The 19,858-nt window shown below is 36.5% G+C and overlaps 2 protein-coding genes across 4 annotated transcripts in view; both read left to right on the top strand.

Annotated features, from left to right (window-relative positions):
* LOC135692527 (supervillin) overlaps positions 1–14,809 on the top strand; it is a 44,510-nt gene extending 29,701 nt beyond the window's left edge. For 2 of the 3 annotated variants that reach the window (XM_065210683.2, XM_089111280.1), the window contains 15 exons: positions 120–280; positions 892–1,206; positions 1,779–1,881; positions 2,354–2,506; positions 2,971–3,164; positions 3,668–3,744; positions 4,871–4,963; positions 5,935–6,072; positions 6,754–6,869; positions 7,713–7,868; positions 8,371–8,538; positions 8,676–8,794; positions 9,819–9,877; positions 11,222–11,318; positions 12,710–14,809. In XM_065210683.2, coding sequence (XP_065066755.2) covers positions 120–280; positions 892–1,206; positions 1,779–1,881; positions 2,354–2,506; positions 2,971–3,164; positions 3,668–3,744; positions 4,871–4,963; positions 5,935–6,072; positions 6,754–6,869; positions 7,713–7,868; positions 8,371–8,538; positions 8,676–8,794; positions 9,819–9,877; positions 11,222–11,318; positions 12,710–12,796 — 2,036 coding nt within the window. In that variant the 3' untranslated portion in view covers positions 12,797–14,809. The remainder of the gene's footprint in view (positions 1–119; positions 281–891; positions 1,207–1,778; positions 1,882–2,353; positions 2,507–2,970; positions 3,165–3,667; positions 3,745–4,870; positions 4,964–5,934; positions 6,073–6,753; positions 6,870–7,712; positions 7,869–8,370; positions 8,539–8,675; positions 8,795–9,818; positions 9,878–11,221; positions 11,319–12,709) is intronic. The other variant, XM_065210684.2, reaches the window with a different exon arrangement.
* Positions 14,810–17,227: 2,418 nt separating this feature from the next.
* Positions 17,228–19,614, top strand: LOC135692534 (uncharacterized). The gene is made up of 2 exons (XM_065210691.2): positions 17,228–17,584; positions 18,546–19,614. Exons 1-2 carry the CDS (start codon positions 17,346–17,348, stop codon positions 19,537–19,539), a joined length of 1,233 nt encoding a protein of 410 aa, XP_065066763.2. The 5' UTR covers positions 17,228–17,345; the 3' UTR covers positions 19,540–19,614.
* The last annotated feature ends 244 nt before the right edge of the window (positions 19,615–19,858 follow it).

Genomic DNA, 19,858 nt, shown 5'->3' with positions numbered 1-19,858 from the left:
CGAGCATAAATGACTAAGGAATTGTCGTTACTGATAAAGAAAAAAGAAGGCTGTTTAGCAATCTAGTTCGATAGCTTGATTGATGCTCAATTATTTGAATTTCTATTTTAATACTTCAGGCAAGGATGATGTTCTTGAAGATGCTGATTACGAGAAAGGCATTCTGGAATCAACAAAAATTTATGAAGTGGAATTAGATGAAGATGAAAATGCAGAATTGGTATTACTTGATGAGTATAGTGGGAAAGTTCCTTCTAAGAAATGGTTGTCCAGTGAAAAGGTATTCATTGACATATGTTAAGGTATTCAAGGCTCTCTTTACATATTTCCAGTTGTAACGTCACAACGGCGCCTTTGCTTCCATCTCTCGCTGTATGTAGGTATATTATAATAGTTTTCGTCACAGATATCGCCAACAACAATTGCCATAAATCACAACTGTTGCCATAATGATCAGCTGAATATATCACCTTCAGTATCCTTGTCATTTTCGGTTCGAGACAACCCTATAACTCTTTGACGGGAATTGTTCTTGAGGCCTGTGCCAACTTTAAGGCCAGTTGAAGCCTGCTATTGTGAATTGCGTCGAGATAATAAAACCTCTGGACTGTTCGATTTTTCAAGTTCATGAAGTGTAACTGGATAGAAAGTTAACAGGAAAATTGTCAATCAACTTTTTCAATTGTTTTTTGGAATATGTTATTGTGGTGCTTTTTTAAGTTGTTTTTTGCACTTTACCCAAATTTTGTTTTCTAATTTTGATTAACTTGTGCAAGTTTCATTTCCATTGATAATGATAAAAATCTCAACTTTTCGAAGAAAAAACATATCAGCCTAAAATATGTTTTATCTAAATATTCCTAAGAACATATATCTAACCTTAATCTCTAGGCCTATGTTCTGGACTTTGGTACGGAAGTGTACACATGGATTGGAAGAGAATGCAAAGGCAGTATGAGGAAAAAGCCAATCGATTTAGGTCTTGAAGTTTTTGAAGAGGGGTTCAAAACCTCATCATCAGTCAGTCCATTATTCCCAAATGAAGAAAACCCAAAGATGAGGAGAAGTGTGCCTAGGCCAGAATGGGCTGTGTTTGGAAAGATGACTGAGAAATCTGAAAATGTCTTATTTAGGAGGAAATTTTACGATTGGCCTGATCCTGTGGACTTGAAGCCAAAAACTGCTGAAAGCAAGGTTCACGAACAGGTATGCTTGATGTAGTTCTTGAGCTCGGGTATTATTGATGAGGCAATTTTATTCTATATTTGGGATGAACAAATTATAAACGTGTTTGTGTGTTTTTACTTATGGTTTTTTTAAACTCAATTAACGCGCCAAGCTACCTAAATATATTTTGTCCTACAACACAAGGGATCTCATTAAATCATTGCCTCAAAATGCCAGTGATCGAAAACATGAAATTTTATTCTTTTATGAGAAAACCTTACTGTTAACGGTGAGTTTTGGTATGACTATATTTTGCAAATATCATGGTATGCAAACATATTTCATCAGGAAAAAATTTTCGTCAAAGAGTCCTATTGGCAAGCTTGAAACTTTTTTGGATGGAAAATCTCTGAAAATCTACGTTTACAGCATTCTATCGAAAACAGAATTGCTGAATTATTTTCAATTTTTGTTACTTGTTTAATGCCAGTTTTTACGAACCCTGGAAATTAATGAACTTTCTAATGAAACCCAATTGCAATGTTTTGAACCGTATTTTACTCACTACTTAGTTCAATTAACACAATATGCAACTCTTTACTCTTTTGCAGCTTACAAGAGATTTAAGCGACTATCAACCCGCTGTGGAACTAGAACCAATTGATGGCAAGAAGATGGTGAACGTTGCTGATGGACCTGTTATGATTGTTAATGGTTAGAAAAATTGTTTGCTTATCCATATCGTTCTATCATCTACTTGTTCTCTATCATTCATCGTCTATCGTGTTTCTCTACCACAATCTACCACAATCTGCCATGTTTCAATCAACTTCAGTATTCCTCTTGTTTTTCAATTCATGGCTGTAAATTTCAAAGGGTGACTGTACTTTACGACCTTTCTCGAGGTTTCACAAACAGCGTTGGTACCAAACCTTTGATGAACCAAACCTTCGATGTGACTGAACATCAGTTCTTCTTAGTTGTCACAGAAAGCTAACCGCTTTAAGAGATCTTGTACAGGTGGAGTAGAGCGTGAAACTTGGAGTAGCAACTAAGAACTGTCATTGTCTATACACAAACAAGGTGTACAGCTTAGCCTATACGACATCGAGCATTTTATGACAGACCTGTAAACAGTAATTTCCATTATATTCAAGGTTGTATAATTTCGCCTTGGTTTTTATAGATATGTTAATTGAAAGAGGCAAAGGCGGAAAAGACCCGGAAACACTCTTCAAGTATGCTGTGCAGACAAATGAGATAAAAGTTTGGAGAATTGTAGAGAAAATCTCAACAAAAGTGCCAGAAGAAGAATTCGGGTTCTTCTTTGCTGCAGAATGTAAGAGTGAATTTTAACGATTTACGAAATTTAAGCTTAACTTGGTCGTTAGTAACTACCATAAAAACTGAAGTTAAGAAAAGCAGTTGAAAAAAGCTCTTTATATTCTCTAAGGGCTAGCACACTGCTCGAGTAGCACAGCTTCTCAGTGTTCTGAAAACTACAAAACTACTTCGGGAAGCTAGATAGTAACAAATAAAAATTCATTACGGGTATATGCTAAAATTTATGCTGGCTTTCAGAGTTCACAATTTTTGCTTTAATTTTTGGGGACAAAGTCTTTAAGGACCTAATGAGTGCCTGCCATTTAATGCAATCTTTGAATTACAAGTTTTTTGTTTTGAAGCTCCTCTATATCTGATTTTGATGCTCCTTTTGGTTACTGTCCTTCTGTAAAATTTCATTAGAACACTTATCTAAAACAGTTTGAGGTCCTTCTTAGCCTCTACTGCTTTTTTCCATAGCTTACATTGTTCGTTGGAGCTTCCAATACATGAGAACAGGTATTCGCAATATAAAAGGTGGAAAATCAAAGCAAGACGATATCGGGCGAGACTGTTTGTTGTATTTTTATTGGCAAGGAAAGGATTGCACGGTAGCTGATAAGGGTACTGCTGCTTTGATGATGTCAGAGATAGACTCAGATGAAGGTCCTCAAGTACGTATGACTTCATTAATACCCCCTTTTAATTTGTTTCCGTTTCCGTCCCTATTTCCAACGATTGGAAGGTAGTGGTCTTTGTTATATTGAGATGCCTTATCCTGCTAATGCATGCCCATTGAGTATTTCGGCTTTGCTTTGATATGCGAACATAGCCGGAGAAGAAGACTCTCTCTGGTCATAGAAGGACCAAAGGAAAGTTAAAAAACATAAAATATTACAAAGGATTAGGGGTAATAGACCAAGGACTAGACTAGGGGTATCAACACACATTGGGGTATCTCGTGAAGGAGTTCAGACAGAATCCTGTGTTTTTTCTTTGAGACATGACGATAATTTAATTAAGCATCGCAATATGTCAGGAAAATATAACTTTTTCTCATTGAGTCTTTGTCTACATTATTGTCACCTTTATATTTCAAATTCTGCATCTTGTATGTTGATAGACTTGCATGGTTTAAGAACAATCTATAACTGTTTGATATTTTCATTGCTTGCAGATGCTGGTGACCCAGGGCCAAGAACCTCCAGCTTTCTTTCAGTTATTCGATGATGGCATGGTTGTAAACCTTGGAAGGTAGTCCAAACCTTAGTTTTTTCATTTGTCTTGGTGCCCTGACCCTTACCCTTGCAGGTGTTTTGGTATATATTATGAGACAGAGAATCAGTATAAGCTAAGCGGTTTCAAAAATTTAAGCTTGGAGTTCTCTAAAGGGATCGAGACTTTCTAAAGGCGAGATCAAAAGAAACATTGTGCATTTGTAGTAAAGAAAAAACTGCTGTTTCTACCAGATTGTAAAACGCAAATATATTGCGACAAATTAAGACTGTGAAAGATGACTTTTGTAGTGACGGATTTCTCAAAAATGCATTTACAGTTAACCCTGTGTTATCCAAAATTTCTGAGGGTTTCGTAAAAATGTTCGAATTAGAAATTGTTCAATTCAAACGAGCTTTACAAAAAATCCTAGATTTTGCCACAAACCTCCCTTAATTTTCATTTTTCAGCCTTTATCCGTATAATCAGAACTTCCACAACAGTTGTAAAGATGGTCACTAGTACCTATTCTAGTAACTGTACGACACAGAGAAGGGCAAGATTCCAAAAACTTGTCATGCCTTTAATAACAGCAAAAAATTGCAGTACCATCGATTTTAGGAGAATTTAATGAAGGGGAGTACTTATATCACCTTAGTTTTTACAGTTCGGAGAAAGTTCGAACTAGAATGATTATTTTTTTACTCAGGGGACCGACAAGTATGGTCGAATCAGTGGCGGACACTTGGGGGGGTCCACCGCCCCCCCAATACTTTAGAGAACAATGGTCTTTTGTTCTAAAACAATAGGAAATGTGACGTCATCTTATTAAAACAATGGGCTTGCCCCCCCCCCCAAAAATTTGATCAAGTGTCCGCTCCTGGGTCGAATTAGGAAAAATTCAAATAATGGCGATTCAGATTATAGAGGTTTTTTAAGGGTTTTTAAGAAGATATTTAAGGGACTTTTGTTCGATTCGAATAAGACAGGTTTGACTGTATTTATCTGCATTTTTCTTCAAATCGAACCCTCCCAGACCCGCAGATGTCACCACACGGTAAAACTGTAACCCACTCAAAGTTGTCATATCTCTCAAGGACCTGACTTGCTTGAAGATTGCCTGAATGTAGCTTGTAATTTAGTTGATGTCATAATTCTACTCTAGACATTCCGAAGATTCGAAATTCAAAAACACAAGGATGTATTTCATCAGAAATGACGATGAAGGGGAGGCATGCATGGTCGAAATACCTGTGACGTAAGTCTTTCTTTTTGTGCATTTTGTGACGTAGTAAGTGTCTCCTTAGCTTCCCCTTATCAACAGACCAGTTTGTTAACAGTACAAAAACACCTTGGATAATGACTCTCGTAATGCAATAGAAGTAAAAGAAAATAAAAAACTTTCGAGGTGATTACCTTTTATCTTTGGGGTCAAATTCTTTTCAAGCCAGTGTCAGAATCTGTATTTTGTAACGTTATTTCTTTATGAAAAAGGTTTTTGCGAAGGTAGATTTGTTTTTTAACGCTTGTCATTTACAATCATGAACAATAAGAACTACTTTTCTGCTTGTTTTTTGTTTTAAATGCTTCATGTCATTTCTACACTGCTAATTGTATGAAGTACATAATTGACTGTTAAAGGTTTTACTCGTCATTTAACGCATTTATGTTAAATGCAGATAACGCTGTAAAATTGAACGTATACTATTCCTCTTGGATAAGGAACTTTGCTAAAGGCAGTCTGTCTCCTCCATGATGGTTAATTCTTGAAAGCCTCGCCTAACTTGAAGGCCTCGCCTAACTTGAAGGCCTCGCCTAACTTGAAGACCTCGCCTAACTTGAAGGCCTCTCCTTAAAAAGAGGGTCTTCCTCTTCCTTTTTAGCATTCTATATTAGTTATTGAGAGTGAACACGAAAAAAATGTCTTATCTTTTTATCATCGAAACTGACTTAGGCATTTGACACCAAAACAAAATCCACAGCAACTCGCTCAGGAAGAGTACGCGATGGTAGTTTTTCCTTCTGATTGGTTATTTGTGCACTAAACCAACGGTGCGTGACGATTGTGGCTATAAAAAGAAAGTCTGAGGGCAATGGGGAACATACTGCCTCTAATGTTAAAAGACTATATGCTGCTTTTCCTTGTTATCCAACACATGGTCAAGCTATCTTCAATTTCTATCAGCCTTACTTGTAGCAAAGATTTGAGGAACCAATTTGATTATTTAGGTCGGCCAATCTAAGATCAAGAGGCTCTATTATTTTGTGCGATCCACCAGAAAAGACGATATATCTATGGCATGGTGTCAAAGCTACTGAAGACATGCAAGATCGAGGCGTCAAATGTGCCAAAGGCTTCAGAGACAGGTTAGTGATTTTTTATTTCAACCTTTTTTAAGGTTTATTAACCAACAAACACCCGCCAGCTCGGAGAAGGGATATTCCCTCTTGTGAATAGAAACCCTGGCGTATGGTTTCTTAGACCTTATTTACACTAGATCCAAACTAATTTTATCCGGATGGATTCTGCTTTGATAGGCCTTGCATTTACACTAGACCTACTCTTTCCAAATATATTTTATCCGCTTGCGAAGTAAGACTCAGATGAACTTTGTTCTGGTGCAGAAAGTGATTTTTTTTAGTTTTGGTACCGATTCTCGCGGTTTTATCCGAACGAATTTCATCCACTTTCAACTCGAGGTTGCTTCCAGGTGGCTGAAGAGAGGCAAGGCCACAGCCTGGTTGTTGTTACTGTCGTTGCACACACGTTTGTGTTTGCGCATGTAGAAGACTGGTCCAGAGTGTAAATGGGGCTTATTCTGTGATTTGAGTTCAATTTCTTTAAAAAAGGTTTATTTCTTTTGTAAGATACCCCTTAAATAAGGAATTTTGTAATGCTTTGTATGTTTTATCATCTCTTATATGCCAGAGATAAACTCCATAATATAATGAAGCATCATATGGTATTAACTACTGGATAACTTTGACTTGTTCATTAAAATATTGACAACTGTTTATTCACATTTTTTCCATTATTATTTTGTTCAGAATAAAAACCTTATATCAAAAGAAATTTAAAATTAAAGAGATGTTGGAAGGTGAAGAAGAGGACACCTTCTGGGACGCTCTTGGTGATGATGAAGACTATGTGTCATATTTAGGAGGTAACATTTATGCCGTTTTTATGTTAGCAATAAATTTGCCATTACGTCATTGAGAATATTTTGTCACAAGATGCGATAAAGAATTATACACTCTGCCAGCACAGTGCCTTTGCCTCCGAAAAAAGTATCGCTCATTTATTTCGCCATTTTTTATGTTCTTTTGGATGAGAACACCACCACTCATGTCAAGATTTCTCTAACTATGTTTTTCTCGATAAAATATGAAAATTTCAACATACCTTTCATAATTAGATTTGTTGTCTATATCTATATTCTTTTATTTTCTCTAATGGCCAACTTTAATTTTCAAAGGCCTTTGTTTTGTGTGGTGAGACCAGCTGTCAATCGAAGGAGACATTGTCTTTGTAGAATTTTTCCCATTAAAGCTTAGTTGCATAATATCTGTACTGCACTGGCAAGATTTTTCGATCTATGCTTTTGCACAATTACAGCCTCAATTTCATTTTTGAATTTTTGTAACTTCAAAACAATATTGTGGAAGAACTAGCCACGTGTTTTCTTGCGTCAGCTGGCTATCGCAGTTGGCGGAAAAATATATCACAGGGGTACAAGAGTTCCAGTCCCCATAAACGTCGGTACCAAAAGACCGAATAAACAGGTTTAAAAAATTTATGGTTTTTCAGAGAAATTTTTTAATGAGTATCCGAAGCAGGCCAAAGAAATGTTTTTCGTTCTAGGTAACATTAATTTCTCTCCGATTAGCCTGTTTGTTTTTAAATGTCAGAATTGTCGTTAAAACAATCCAACACGGATAGACCGAGTATCTAGAATTCAATTTTTCTCTTGCTAATTCTTACATTTCTGTTTACATTCTGTTGCTAGTCAAGAAAGAGTTCGATTTTACGCCAAGATGCTTCAATTTCGCCAGTATGCACAACCAATTCGTTGCAACTGAGATCACGAGCTCAACACACTTGCCAACGGCCATCACCCCATTCCCATTACTGCAAGAAGTGTTGTTTACTGCACCTCAGCCTGGTAAGTACATGTCACATGACAACAGTCTGGCAGTTAATTGGATTATACGGTTCATTGGACGGTTACTATTCTAAAATGAGGCTGAAACATAATGATCAACTAATAGCCTCTGTTCAATGAAGTTGGTCCAACAGCCAATTAGTCCATTGTTTTTTTTATTTTGAAGAACAGCTTTTTTTAGAAAAGAATGTTAGTATTTGATAAGTGCTTGATAAGAACATAAAATTTTTCCGAATTATGGCAATTTTTACTTTGGCTATTTTTACAAAACTCTTAAACAAAGTCTATCAAAGGATCACAAAGGTGATGTTCTATTGACGCAGTAGAGGCCTTTTACCATGCTAACTAGAGCCAATGGCCCCTTAATGACTGGCGTCGTGTCTTTGTTTTGAACAATTGACAATTTTTCGCTTTGTAGGCTCGAGCTGAAGTCCCTAGGCTAAAATCTCTTGAAACAGGCTATGCATGCAATGTAACTAAAATACTTTTTCCTTCCCAAAAGCATTGTTCCTCATCGATGCAAAGTACAAGATGTTTTTATGGCAAGGATGGTGGCCTATAAGTGACGAAGAACATGAAGAGGAGGTCGGCCCCACAACAGCTGCAGAAAAGCACAGGTTTGATGTCAGTAGGAGGTTGGCTATGGAAACGATTGCATCATACGCAGATGGTATGTGTAATGGCGGGAAAGAGTAGACCGTTTATTAAACTCTCTCTGCTGAAGTATATAACTTAAGACCAGTTGCACCTTTTAGAATGCCCTGTTATCGTAATTCAAAAACGATATTCTTGTGAATTTTTTTTCAGCTGTTGGACGTCCAATTTCAAAGGCCTATATTATATACGCTGGCCTGGAAACATTAGAATTCAAAAATCTGTTCCCACATTGGGAGGATGAGGAGGAAATAGCTGATCTTATGAGAAAGGTAAGAAAATATGTGAAATGTTAAGTCCGATAATTCGACTGCCTAAAAGTTTAAAGTTCCTACATCCTTGCAAAAGCATTCGCTGCATGACAGACAGCCAAAGTATGACGTCATCAACATTTTTTCCTGTTTTTTGGCTTTTGTCCATGCAGTCTGATGGAACATCATTAATTTCCTCGGAAAGCAAAAGATCAATTTTTATCGAAGTGGAACGCCTTTTGCCAGTTGACTGAGATATAACTTATGGAATAACTGAGTTTTTGAAGAGTGAAAGTCTGAGCTCATGTGTACATATGTTAGCCCATCTGCCGCAGTTTGCAACTGATTTTCCACTTCAAGAGTTAGTTCATGATAATCTTTCAGGTCAAAATTCAGACATTCTAAAAATATATGTTTTGTGACCTCGTCATTTTGGAAATCTACTTTGCCTGTGACTTTGGCATGCATGTATATATTGTGTATGTCACATATCTTATCGCCCTTTCTATGTGCTTTGTTAGGTGCAAAACTCTTTTATTATTAACGAAGTTAACGAAGTTTTTCGAAATTCAGACAGTTCAAATTTGATAGCTGATGTTAAACGTGAAGGCATGATTAGGTTCAGTGGAATAATGGGTATAGAGACGACTTGTAAAGAAATTCAAATCTATGGGTTACTTTTTTATTGGGAAGACGAGCAAGCAAAAATCTTCAAATAAGTGAGGCAACCTTCGGTCCTGGAGTCAGAGAGCATGCTTAATAATAACTTATGCGTGTGGTTTTTTATTACCGGACGGAGGGCTCTCCAACTCATTAAAAAACCTTCTCTTGATCGTCTCCCTAATAATATTTGAGAGTATAATCCTGTTTAAACGCATAACATATAGATTACAGTTTGAATGCGTGTACTTCAGTTTTTTGATGGATAACTAGGGACATTCATATTGGTCAACTATTTCATAACCCCGTTGGTGTAATATTTCATGGGATATCCATTTTTGTTACCAGTTCACGATAAAACTGTATGCATGTTCTATTTTTGTAGGCTGGAAAGAGAAAGAGTGGTCGTCTAAAGCTGGAGGATGAATTAGCTAAATTACAAAAGTGAGTTTTTTCACATATGGATTCTGTTGACGTTTTTCTGATTTTATTATCAGGTCGTATGAAAAGAAGGGCTGTCAAAAGCAAAACTTTTTTAGAGTAGTCCGCCTTGGTGCGGACTCATATTGAAGGGTCTCATCCCTACTCTAGCGTGAAAGACGAAGAAGTAGCGGGCCCTTACGCGTATGTCATTGTGACAGCATTTGTCACAACACGCCCAATTGTTTCTATATGCAAAAGCTTTACGCTGATAGCCAAAACTATGACTGCGGAACCAGGTAGACTCTCTTTTAGCGACAGCCACAGCTTTTAGCGGAACGAGGCGTAGGAATCACGAGGTGTGGTCACATCGAGAGGAAGGTCCAGGACACTGCTCGAGAGGCATAGATTCTCAGTGTCCTAAAAACTACCTTCGGATGCTAGGTAGCAACAAATACAAATACAAGCCACGTCATCAATAAGGCCCCTACTTCACCGAGAGACAGCGACGCTATCGACTTCTAGCTCACATTTCCTAACAAATTCTGAACGGGAAATATCTTTGAAAGTTTCATGAATAAAATAGCCCCTAAAGTTGCGTGATTCACAGTGTGTTAAAAAACACTTTCAACAGCGTTCCACTTAACCAGCGTGTTTTGTTGTGTGTTTAACGGTTTGCTTAACTTCTTGTTTAATTGCGTGTTCCAGGTTTTGCCTAACGGTCCCTTATTTTGAATTTTTTTAAATGATCATCGAAGATAACTTATACTTTGTTTTCCTTTTCATATCTGTTAATTTTTGAATATCAATCAAGTAGCCACAATAAACGCTAAAAACTGCATTTCTTTTATGAAATATAAAAATGGAGATGAAACCAAACTCAGAGATGTCAGCTTATACTGAATTTTACATCAATTTTTTAATTTTGAATTTTTACTTCTAATGCAAATGTTGTGGTGTGCTTGTATAATCATGATTTCCAATCTTGATTAATCTTCAAATTTTTAAATTGATTAAGAATGACGTTATTATGAAAGTTTTCTGTATAATTCCGTAAATTCTGAGTAATTGCCATTTTTGACATAACTTTAAAGGTTGTGGTGGTGTGTCATAAGGAATTAGATAAACGTGTGATATTTTTCTAAATTAAAACGACTGCGTGAACTTGTAAACTACCCTGTGTTTCTTCTATACCTGAGTGGACTAAAATCTATATTTTAAAAAGGTGTGTGTATTTTGTTATAAAACCGCTTCCAAAAGCAGCTTGGAATTCAGGTTGAACTCTCTTACGCGCCACCACGACCTCACAAGTGACTTTCCAATCATTCTCTGCGTTTTCCCTCAGACTATACCCAAGTTCTATTACAGGAATTCCTATACTCTGGAGCAGTTAATGGAGCGACCACTACCAGAAGGAGTAGACCCAACTAGAATTGAACAATATTTACACAATGACGAGTTCACGGTAAGGTCATCGACAGCCGGCTAAATCCAGCCTAGCCACTAAAAACATGCCTCACGCTTTCGAAAGAGAGTATTTCCATTTCAACATAACATTATCTAAAAATCCGTCATTTTTGTCAATCTATTGCTCTCTAGCTGGATCAACGTCACAATTATCGCTATCACAATTTTCATAATCAGTCATAAGGTTTTGTTCGTGATCACAACCAATTGTCATCATCATTTTATCGTAATCCATGTTAATCGTAATCATCAATCGTGATCCCAGTTGTCCATCATGAATCATAATCATCATGGTTGTAATCATAAATCATCTTAAGTCAAAAATCAGTCAACGTGGTATTCAACATCACATAATCATCGATCATCAACATAATCAACATATTTCACATCGTTATCTTCATTGTAATCACACCAATCATTGTAATCGCGATTGTAAGTCATCATGGTGAGAACCAGCATCAGTGCAATCGCCATTTATCATTACTCTAATGAAAGATTTAGTCAGCTACTGACTCAATAGAGGTGGTAAGAAATCCCTTCCACTTTCTTGCGTCAAAATGTTTCAAGCTGTTTCTTTTGTATGCTCTACAATTATATCAACATATTTACATATAAATATCATCAGTGTGCTGAAAGTACTGGGTCTCTAAACATTGCCTTCAGTTTAATGGGTACAAATAAAACTCAGAATTATTAGTTAGCAAGCATGTATGTCATTTTGTCAGTATAAAACATTATCATTTGTTCTTTCGGACCCTAATTTCGAAGTTTTATGCTCTGAGGATTGACATACGATAAAGCTTTTAGCCAATATGTTATGAAATGTTTGCTTTTTTCAAAGCTATTTTCAAGTTCTGTACCGCCAAAAAACAGTTCACATTATCAGTTTCTGAACCTTAATGAAAATCAACCACAAAATAAGAGTAAGACAAGAGTATGTCTCTAAGGACGATTTTTGGTATATAACTTTGAAGTTTAGTTGTAAAAGGGTTTCGATTCTTGCACGAATTATGGATAAGGTAAATAAGGCAGTTTTGAAAACAGAATGAGGCAACTGTAGGTCAAAAGAGTTGTAGAGAAAGTTTCTTAAGTATGAGGTAGTTGTGGTAAAAGTATTTTTCTCAAGTACGAGGTACAGTAAAGGTATCAATAGTTTTGAAACAAATAATCTTTTGATGATGATCTGTGAATCATTAATACAGTTTTGTTGGATTGTATTTTATTGGTACCCTCCTATAGGTTTTCACTGCACGTCATTAAGATTTAGAATTCGGTGATGGCTTGAGAAGGCCATAAAATCTTCGAATATCTCCTAAAATGTGTTTATCCTTGTTAATCAATAAATCCTCTGGTTAAATCAATTTATCACGACTCCCCTTTCCTTTGCAGGGAATGTTCAAAATGACGAAAGAAGAGTTCAATAAATTGCCTAAATGGAAACAGATACAGCTCAGAAAAGAAAACAGTTTTTTCTAGTCTTTTTGAAGCTTAACGAACCTTTTGTCAAAAATATTATTACTCCAGCTGCTGTGTTTTATGTAATTTGTGTCAAAACAGTTGTCCAGCTTAATTTTGGTTTCGTTTACAAAATTTTGTGAAAAACAGTTAATTTTGAAGAATTGTCACCATTATCTCAAAGTTTTGAAGGTAGTAGGTAAGTCATAAGTTTTGTCAAAGGAAAATTTAAGTCATCGGTCAGAAGGTCATGTGATAGGATGCTCCTAATTTTATTCAATACAAACACAATTTTGCCTAATTTTAGTAAAGAGACCCAAGGGCCATATAAAAGTTAAATAGTAAAGGATTATCACCAATTAACAATTTCGTGGATTTTATAGACAAACACGCTTAGAAATTTGTTATGATTGCGTGGCGAACTTAATACAAAACCAGTTTATTTTAGTTGTAAGACTTAGTTTAGTTTCTTTGCAAAGTTCTTTTTAAAATTAGAATTTTCATCATTGTAATATCAATTAAATGCATCATTGTGTAGTTTTTCTCAATCTGAAATGTATCAATGTAAATTATTTAAAAAAAACACATATGCGTAGATGCGAAAAGTATTTAAAATTTTCAAATCTGTATGGTTGAATGTTCGCTGCTTCGTAAAATAATTTTCCTTTTATTCCACTCACTAAAATAATTTGTTACAAACAGCTAACATTTTAGTTTTAATGATTGCTGACTTGTTTCTTAGTTGTATGGTGTTTTTAATGTTTCAACATTCACCAGTGTATTTAATGATATAAGAAATATGATCCTGCTTGCTCATTCTTATATATGTAATTTGATATGAATTAATGTTAACACCCCCTCGTGCTTAGGCAATTAGGAAACTGAGCTGACTGCGAATGCAGTGCACCCTACCAAACCCCCTGCTACATCATCTGTTCCCATTAATGGCTTTTTATAATGGTACTAGGAACGGTGGTAGTTGAATACACCTCTGTTTTATTGCAATGTCTGCTGACTTGAAACGAGGTTGCTAACGTGTACAGCCCCAGTATCAGAGCTATTCTTATGCCTAACTTGCAGCGACATGTTATTAGTCACGGAAATAGGCTACATTGTTTCCAAAGGGTTTCAGAAACTATTAACCAATGCTATTAAAAATTTCCAACGTTTGAGATATGTTACACTCATTTCCTTAAGAATCAAGAAAGGTTCTAATAACTGCAACGCTAAATTTGCTGGGCTATGTGAACATTAAGGCAAGTCCAATGTTGTTTGAAGAAAATAGTAACATGTTGCATCCCCATTCAATATGTCACACCCCTATCCACAGCCCTGTCGAATTTCTCGATTTTTACGAAGTTTATGTTGTTCAATCTGATCTTTTTTCAGCTATCTTAAATACTACAGATTGGACCCCAATGCCCTTTTAAAGCCTTTGCCCCTGTATCAAACCCTGCGTTTCAGCTCTGTTATAGGGGCTTCTCATCTTACAACTTGTAAATGCCATTCGTATTGCCCAGAATAATTCCATTTTATCAATCACACTGCTCATTAAGTTCTTTCGTTCTACCAACCCAAAAGCGCCAATAATAGTAAAGTATGACCCCACTCCAGTGGCATGCATACGTTGCAAAACCTCAGAAGTTTTAGGGCAGAGCCCTAGGAAAATTATCTGAAACAACGCCGTACAAATTCGCTGAAAGGGGTCAACCACCTTATGAATATATGAAACTTAACTTATATTAATTGCAGTCAAGCCCCTTTCAATGACTTCAAAATGTGATGAATATGCATACCCTTAACCCCAACAATTTCTTTGCGTTTTTAGAAAATATCAACTGGCTAGTGGGGACCTGTCTCACTCGTATAAAAAGTCCTTCCATAGATAAGAGTTCTCTCAGATCCTTTCCCATACTTTTAATACTACTCTTCCTGTAAGCAGAAAATGATGAAAATCGAATTTATTAATGCATGGAATTTCCTCAGTTTTTTGTATTTATTTCAATTTGTTAATGAGCTGTATGTTGCATACGATCTCTGTGTTTTCTTTCTTACTTCTTCTGCTTAGAATTTATTGCTGGGGTTTTATTATCGCGCAGATCATTCCCATAAATTTCTTCCTAATTTTCAAAAATAGAATATATAAATAAACAACAGTCTACTGTGGTTTTGCTACTTAAATCCAGAAAAAGTAACACAGCGAAGCCCTTTCATATAACCAAAGGTTTAGTGGGGAACGATATCCATAACCAAATGGACAGAAAATATAACAAATGCTATTTTTATCAAAAATGACTCCCAGCCGACATCTGAGGTAAATATGAGATTATTGATAAGACTTAAAAGAATATTTTGGAAGAGTGGGCTGATATGCAAGATAAATATGTAATGATGTCATATAAATATGCAAGAACATTATAAAATTGTCCTGCATATGACAAAATAGTCGATTCTGTCCACTTTTAACAGAAGTATAGTGGGGGGGGGGGCGGCCGCCCCTTCTAATTGCCCCGAAAGTTGGTGTCTAAGAAAAGTGACGAAACCTGCCTTTATCGAGAGACGAAACGTTAGTCCAGCACACACTACCTACTCAAACGAATATTTGCGTTATGTTTCTCAAAGACTCATTGCTAACAATGAGCCTTTGCGAGGGTGGCAAATTATCCAGGGGACAATCCAAACAATGGCAGTAAACTTCTACTGATTAACCATAATTGATTTAAGACTGTCTGAAATGCATTATGGGATGCTTGCGTAGCGCAAAGGCTCATTGTTAGCAATGAGTCTTTAAATTATGCTATCATACTAGATATTTGAACAATATACCAAACTATTTTTTGACTATATAGCAACTGAATTGATCAGACTTTCAGTACTTGTCACAACTAAGGTTTGAGTGTGTTTTAAAGTGATCAAAGGCATAAATCGCTATTGAACATTTGCTTATGTAAATGGGAATTGCGTATTTTGTAGTTCGCAGATATTGTTAATTGATCAAGATAGAGAGCGAGTTTATAGAAGAAGAATTGAATGTGTTCAACTGAGTGTTCACCTGGTTAACATTATTTCATATTTCAAAATTAACAAGCCAAATATTTCAAAATTATTAAAAGGCCTATGCTGTTAATGTTAAAAAATTGGATTTATTGATTCTTTGATATCAACTAAGAGATATAGGTACTTACAATATTTGAATATCATTTTCTTCCACTTAAAAATCCCTTTTTCCTCCCATCTTTTCCAGAGCCGAATTGCCACCATAGAGAGAGTATCTGCATAAAAATATCTTACTTTTACGCAAACCTTTACAAACGCCAATTTTTCCTTTAGCTCAAACAACACTCTCAGTCACTTTCAAGCATTTTCTAGAGAAATTCATACCCTACCCTTTCTATATATATTCCCAGCTACCTCTTTGTTTTTTTTGAAAATATTTCTTGGATCATCTTTTGACCAAAGGTATGGGCCTGCATCACCGGGACCTATGGCCTCTGTTTTCTTTCAGCGTCAAAAAAACTTCTTTTGGCAAAACGAAAAGAAATGTACTTTACTATGTCTTTAGCATTTACACATTTAGAAGGCAAAAAGGAACTAGAACATGGGAATTTGATCGAAAAAACCGAATCATTATACATGAAATGTCTTTCGCGTTCTTTATACACTCCCGAAAAAATAGAAACTGAAATACTAAAGCACTTTAATCTTAAAAAACTGGAATCTGAAATGCTTGTCGGGGATTTGCAGATTTTGATCCAAAGAGAACGTATTATGTTTGAAACTTTTGAATACTATTTATTATTTCTAGATATTTGCTTACAACTTTAGAAAATCAGTCTTTACACGTAAAGCTTCCTCGCCTTACACAATTCAGAATATTAACATTAAAGGTACTGTGATGGAAATAGACAGTTGTAGGATGGGTCAGCCACAAAGGCTACATATGACGGTTATTGTGTTTGATTAGCCCATGATTAGCCAACCACAGCCATGTGAGAAAAGCCATAGATTTTCCAAACGCATTTTCAAAATGGGGCGTTTTCCCAAATTAATAAGGGTGTGGTCAGCAACAATTTTCCTAGGGGTCAGCCCCCGGACCCCTTGCTGTCGGACTCCGACATTAGAGGGGCGACAAATGCCCCTCCAATCTTCCAACCCTGGCTATGCTACTGAATATAGCCAAGTTTCAGTCCAGTTTTGGAAGACTGTGCAAATCTTCAGGTTCCATAAAAAAATAACGAGCGAAAAAAATTTTTGATTTGATTTCAAAAATTTTTACCTCAAAATGTTACTATGATGAAAAAATTTATTACCAAAAGTTAGAACATGATGCAAATTTTAGCACGGTTACAAGATCAAAGAGGACAATGAAATTTTGCAATTGTGATTCGTGTTTTGTCGTAAAAAATGTATGAATGCACCTCAACTCAAGAGGGGAAAGATTTTCGGCAAGCATCGAATCCGAAATCGAATCTAGCATTCGATTAACCAAATGCGGGAAACTTTTTTTGCGATGCAGAGCTAGGCCATCGGGTGTTATTTTGAATTAAAGAATTAGATTTTTCTAAGAGTGATGCAAAAACAAGGGAAGGTTAGTGGGCATGAAGTGAAAAATCCCGCAGTATGGAGGAAAACAGGACAACCAGATACAGGAAAGGGGAGCTTGGGAAGAAATGCTTCTCAAAATTATCAAGAGACAAACACTGTTCAAGGTCTGGGTGGAAGGCCATCACCAGATCACTATGCTGAAAAGGCATTCATCCAGACACAAACGGCAACAAGTCGGCAGGAACCGAAACAAACAACAGCAAAGTAAGAAATTTGTGTGATATTTTATTAAATGGTTCCTTACAAACTTAATATAGAGCATTTTTGGGATATGAAATGCCGCATCTCAAAACAACCACCAGAATTTTTTGATAGGAGATAGAATAGTCATAGGTAATATTGGACACCTAACCTTTTCAAGAGATTTTACTATTTTCACTTCAATTACTTCTTGATTATTGAGGAATGCTTTGAGGTGGTAAAGGCGACAAAGCGAATAATCTGTCTATACTATCTCTACCTGTCCATACTATTAATGTACACTAACCAAATATATGGTTATTACGTACAGCTTTAGGCGTATAGGCCAAAGTTTCTTACAGGAAATTAAACCTACGAGGCATTTTAGTTAATCTTTTGGGCTCTCTGCTTGGCCACTGCCCTTAGCTTAGTGCTTTTTGAAGTTTGATCAATTTTCCACAGTATACAGAAATTGACACAATGTTATTACCAATGGGCAAATTCAGTGTCTTTCTTTATGCTTGCCATTGGCACCGACTTTTTCTCCTTGGGTTGGCTCAAAATTTAAGTTATTAGGGGTGACTGGACCCCCTCTAAATATTGTCGGAAGTGATTGCTCGAGCCCCTAGTCCCCACCTAGTTGTCTCCTGGGATCTCCTTTTTCCAGACAGGCAATTTAAACGAGGGCTGTTTAATCTTTTTTGCCTTTCTGGAAATATGTAAAGATGAATATCGCATTCATAAAACACCGATGTACAGAACTGTGTAGGTCTTAATTAAGTCGTCGATTTCTGTATATGAAATTATGCCCGAAGCCTGAGGTTGGCATTAAATGAGAATGACCACTCTTTGAAAACAAAAGCACAATGTAACGATAGATTTGAATTGACAGTGTCAAACAAATTCTCTAATTGCTAGAGAAAGGACCCCTTCTAAGAAAACCCTGGCCACGGTATTGTCTCTATTAAATTTTTTTTTTATATAGAAATGAAAAGCATAAAAAAGAAGGATCCCATGGAAAAATTGCTAATGACCCACTTGGGCTTGGTTTTCAAGGCAAGGGGAATAAAAAGATAGACTTATCAAGAGGCAGTGCGGGGAATGGGGAAGGAGGTTTATACAGCGGACACCTTCCTCTCATCAAAGACATGAGCACTGTCGAAGGGCGAGATAAATACATGAAGCAATCAGGGAATGAACGTAAGTTAGAAAACATCCACGAAGACTTCCAAGCAAACAATGGAGTATTGGATGTCCAACACAAGGCGGACGAGCAACAGGGTGTGCAAAATTTTGATGCTTTCCCTGAGTTAGTAGCAGCTGAGAAATCGAATGCAGAAAGCGTCTCTAAGGATAACGGGCTGCGCAAAGATTATACAAGATTCCCAAAAATGATAAACGAAAACCACGAGAGGATGTTGCAAAACATCACCGAACATGCCCAGAAGAAGAAACGACTTGGTATCATGGGTATACCTGAAGATGACGTAATGCCGGATTCGCGATTAGTACCATTTGAGATAGTAGACGCAAGCCAGCAGCAGAATAGTATCTACACGGGATTTCAACGTATCCAGGAAGGTGCTTTGAAGAATCAGACAATTCATGAAGAAAAAAGACAGGCAGCTGGTGGAAATGAAGTTCAACCAAAGAGAGAGAAAACTGTTAAAGATTCTAAAACGCGACTCAAAGAGGAAATAAAGCAGATGCGATTTCGCCGTTCCTCGATTTTTAGAGGAATCTCACCGCAGCTTTCGTTATCTCAAAAGACACTCAACACTGAGATCTATGGAATGCAGAAGTTGCATTTCACGAGCAATTTTACATTCTCGTTTTTTGACATGCCATCAAATTACCAGGAGCAGAATGAGTTCATCCGCTCAAGTGTTAATGCCATTGGGAGAAGGAAAGCTAGGCCAAAATTTTCCAGGCCTGTACAAAAAGCTCAGAAAAATAAAACGCTCAAGACTGATTTATAAAATAATAGACTTTGTATTTTTCTACCTTGATTGACTTAATCTGTCTTGATTAAAGAGCATTTTCTACCATTCAGTTTATACTTTTTCAACATTTCGTCATTAAATCCTCTTAAGAATGGAGCATTTTCTATCATGTAAAAAGTGTTGAAATAAGTGATTCAGGGCCCCCGAGGAAGAGGAGGGTGGGGCGGGCGCCATGGCCCCAAGTTTTTTCCAAAACAATAGAGCTTTTGATAATTTTCACTTGGTTCTCCAATTTCCAACTTGTGTCGGAGCCTATGTTATTTTACCCAATGTGATCTTTTTGTAGCCAGAAATG

This window comes from Rhopilema esculentum, chromosome 3 (assembly GCF_057945365.1).
Source record: "Rhopilema esculentum isolate cy_ngs chromosome 3, ASM5794536v1, whole genome shotgun sequence".
Taxonomy (NCBI): domain Eukaryota; kingdom Metazoa; phylum Cnidaria; class Scyphozoa; order Rhizostomeae; family Rhizostomatidae; genus Rhopilema; species Rhopilema esculentum.
The sequence above is the reverse complement of the archived record's forward strand: the minus strand, read 5'-3'. Positions and strand labels throughout refer to the sequence as shown.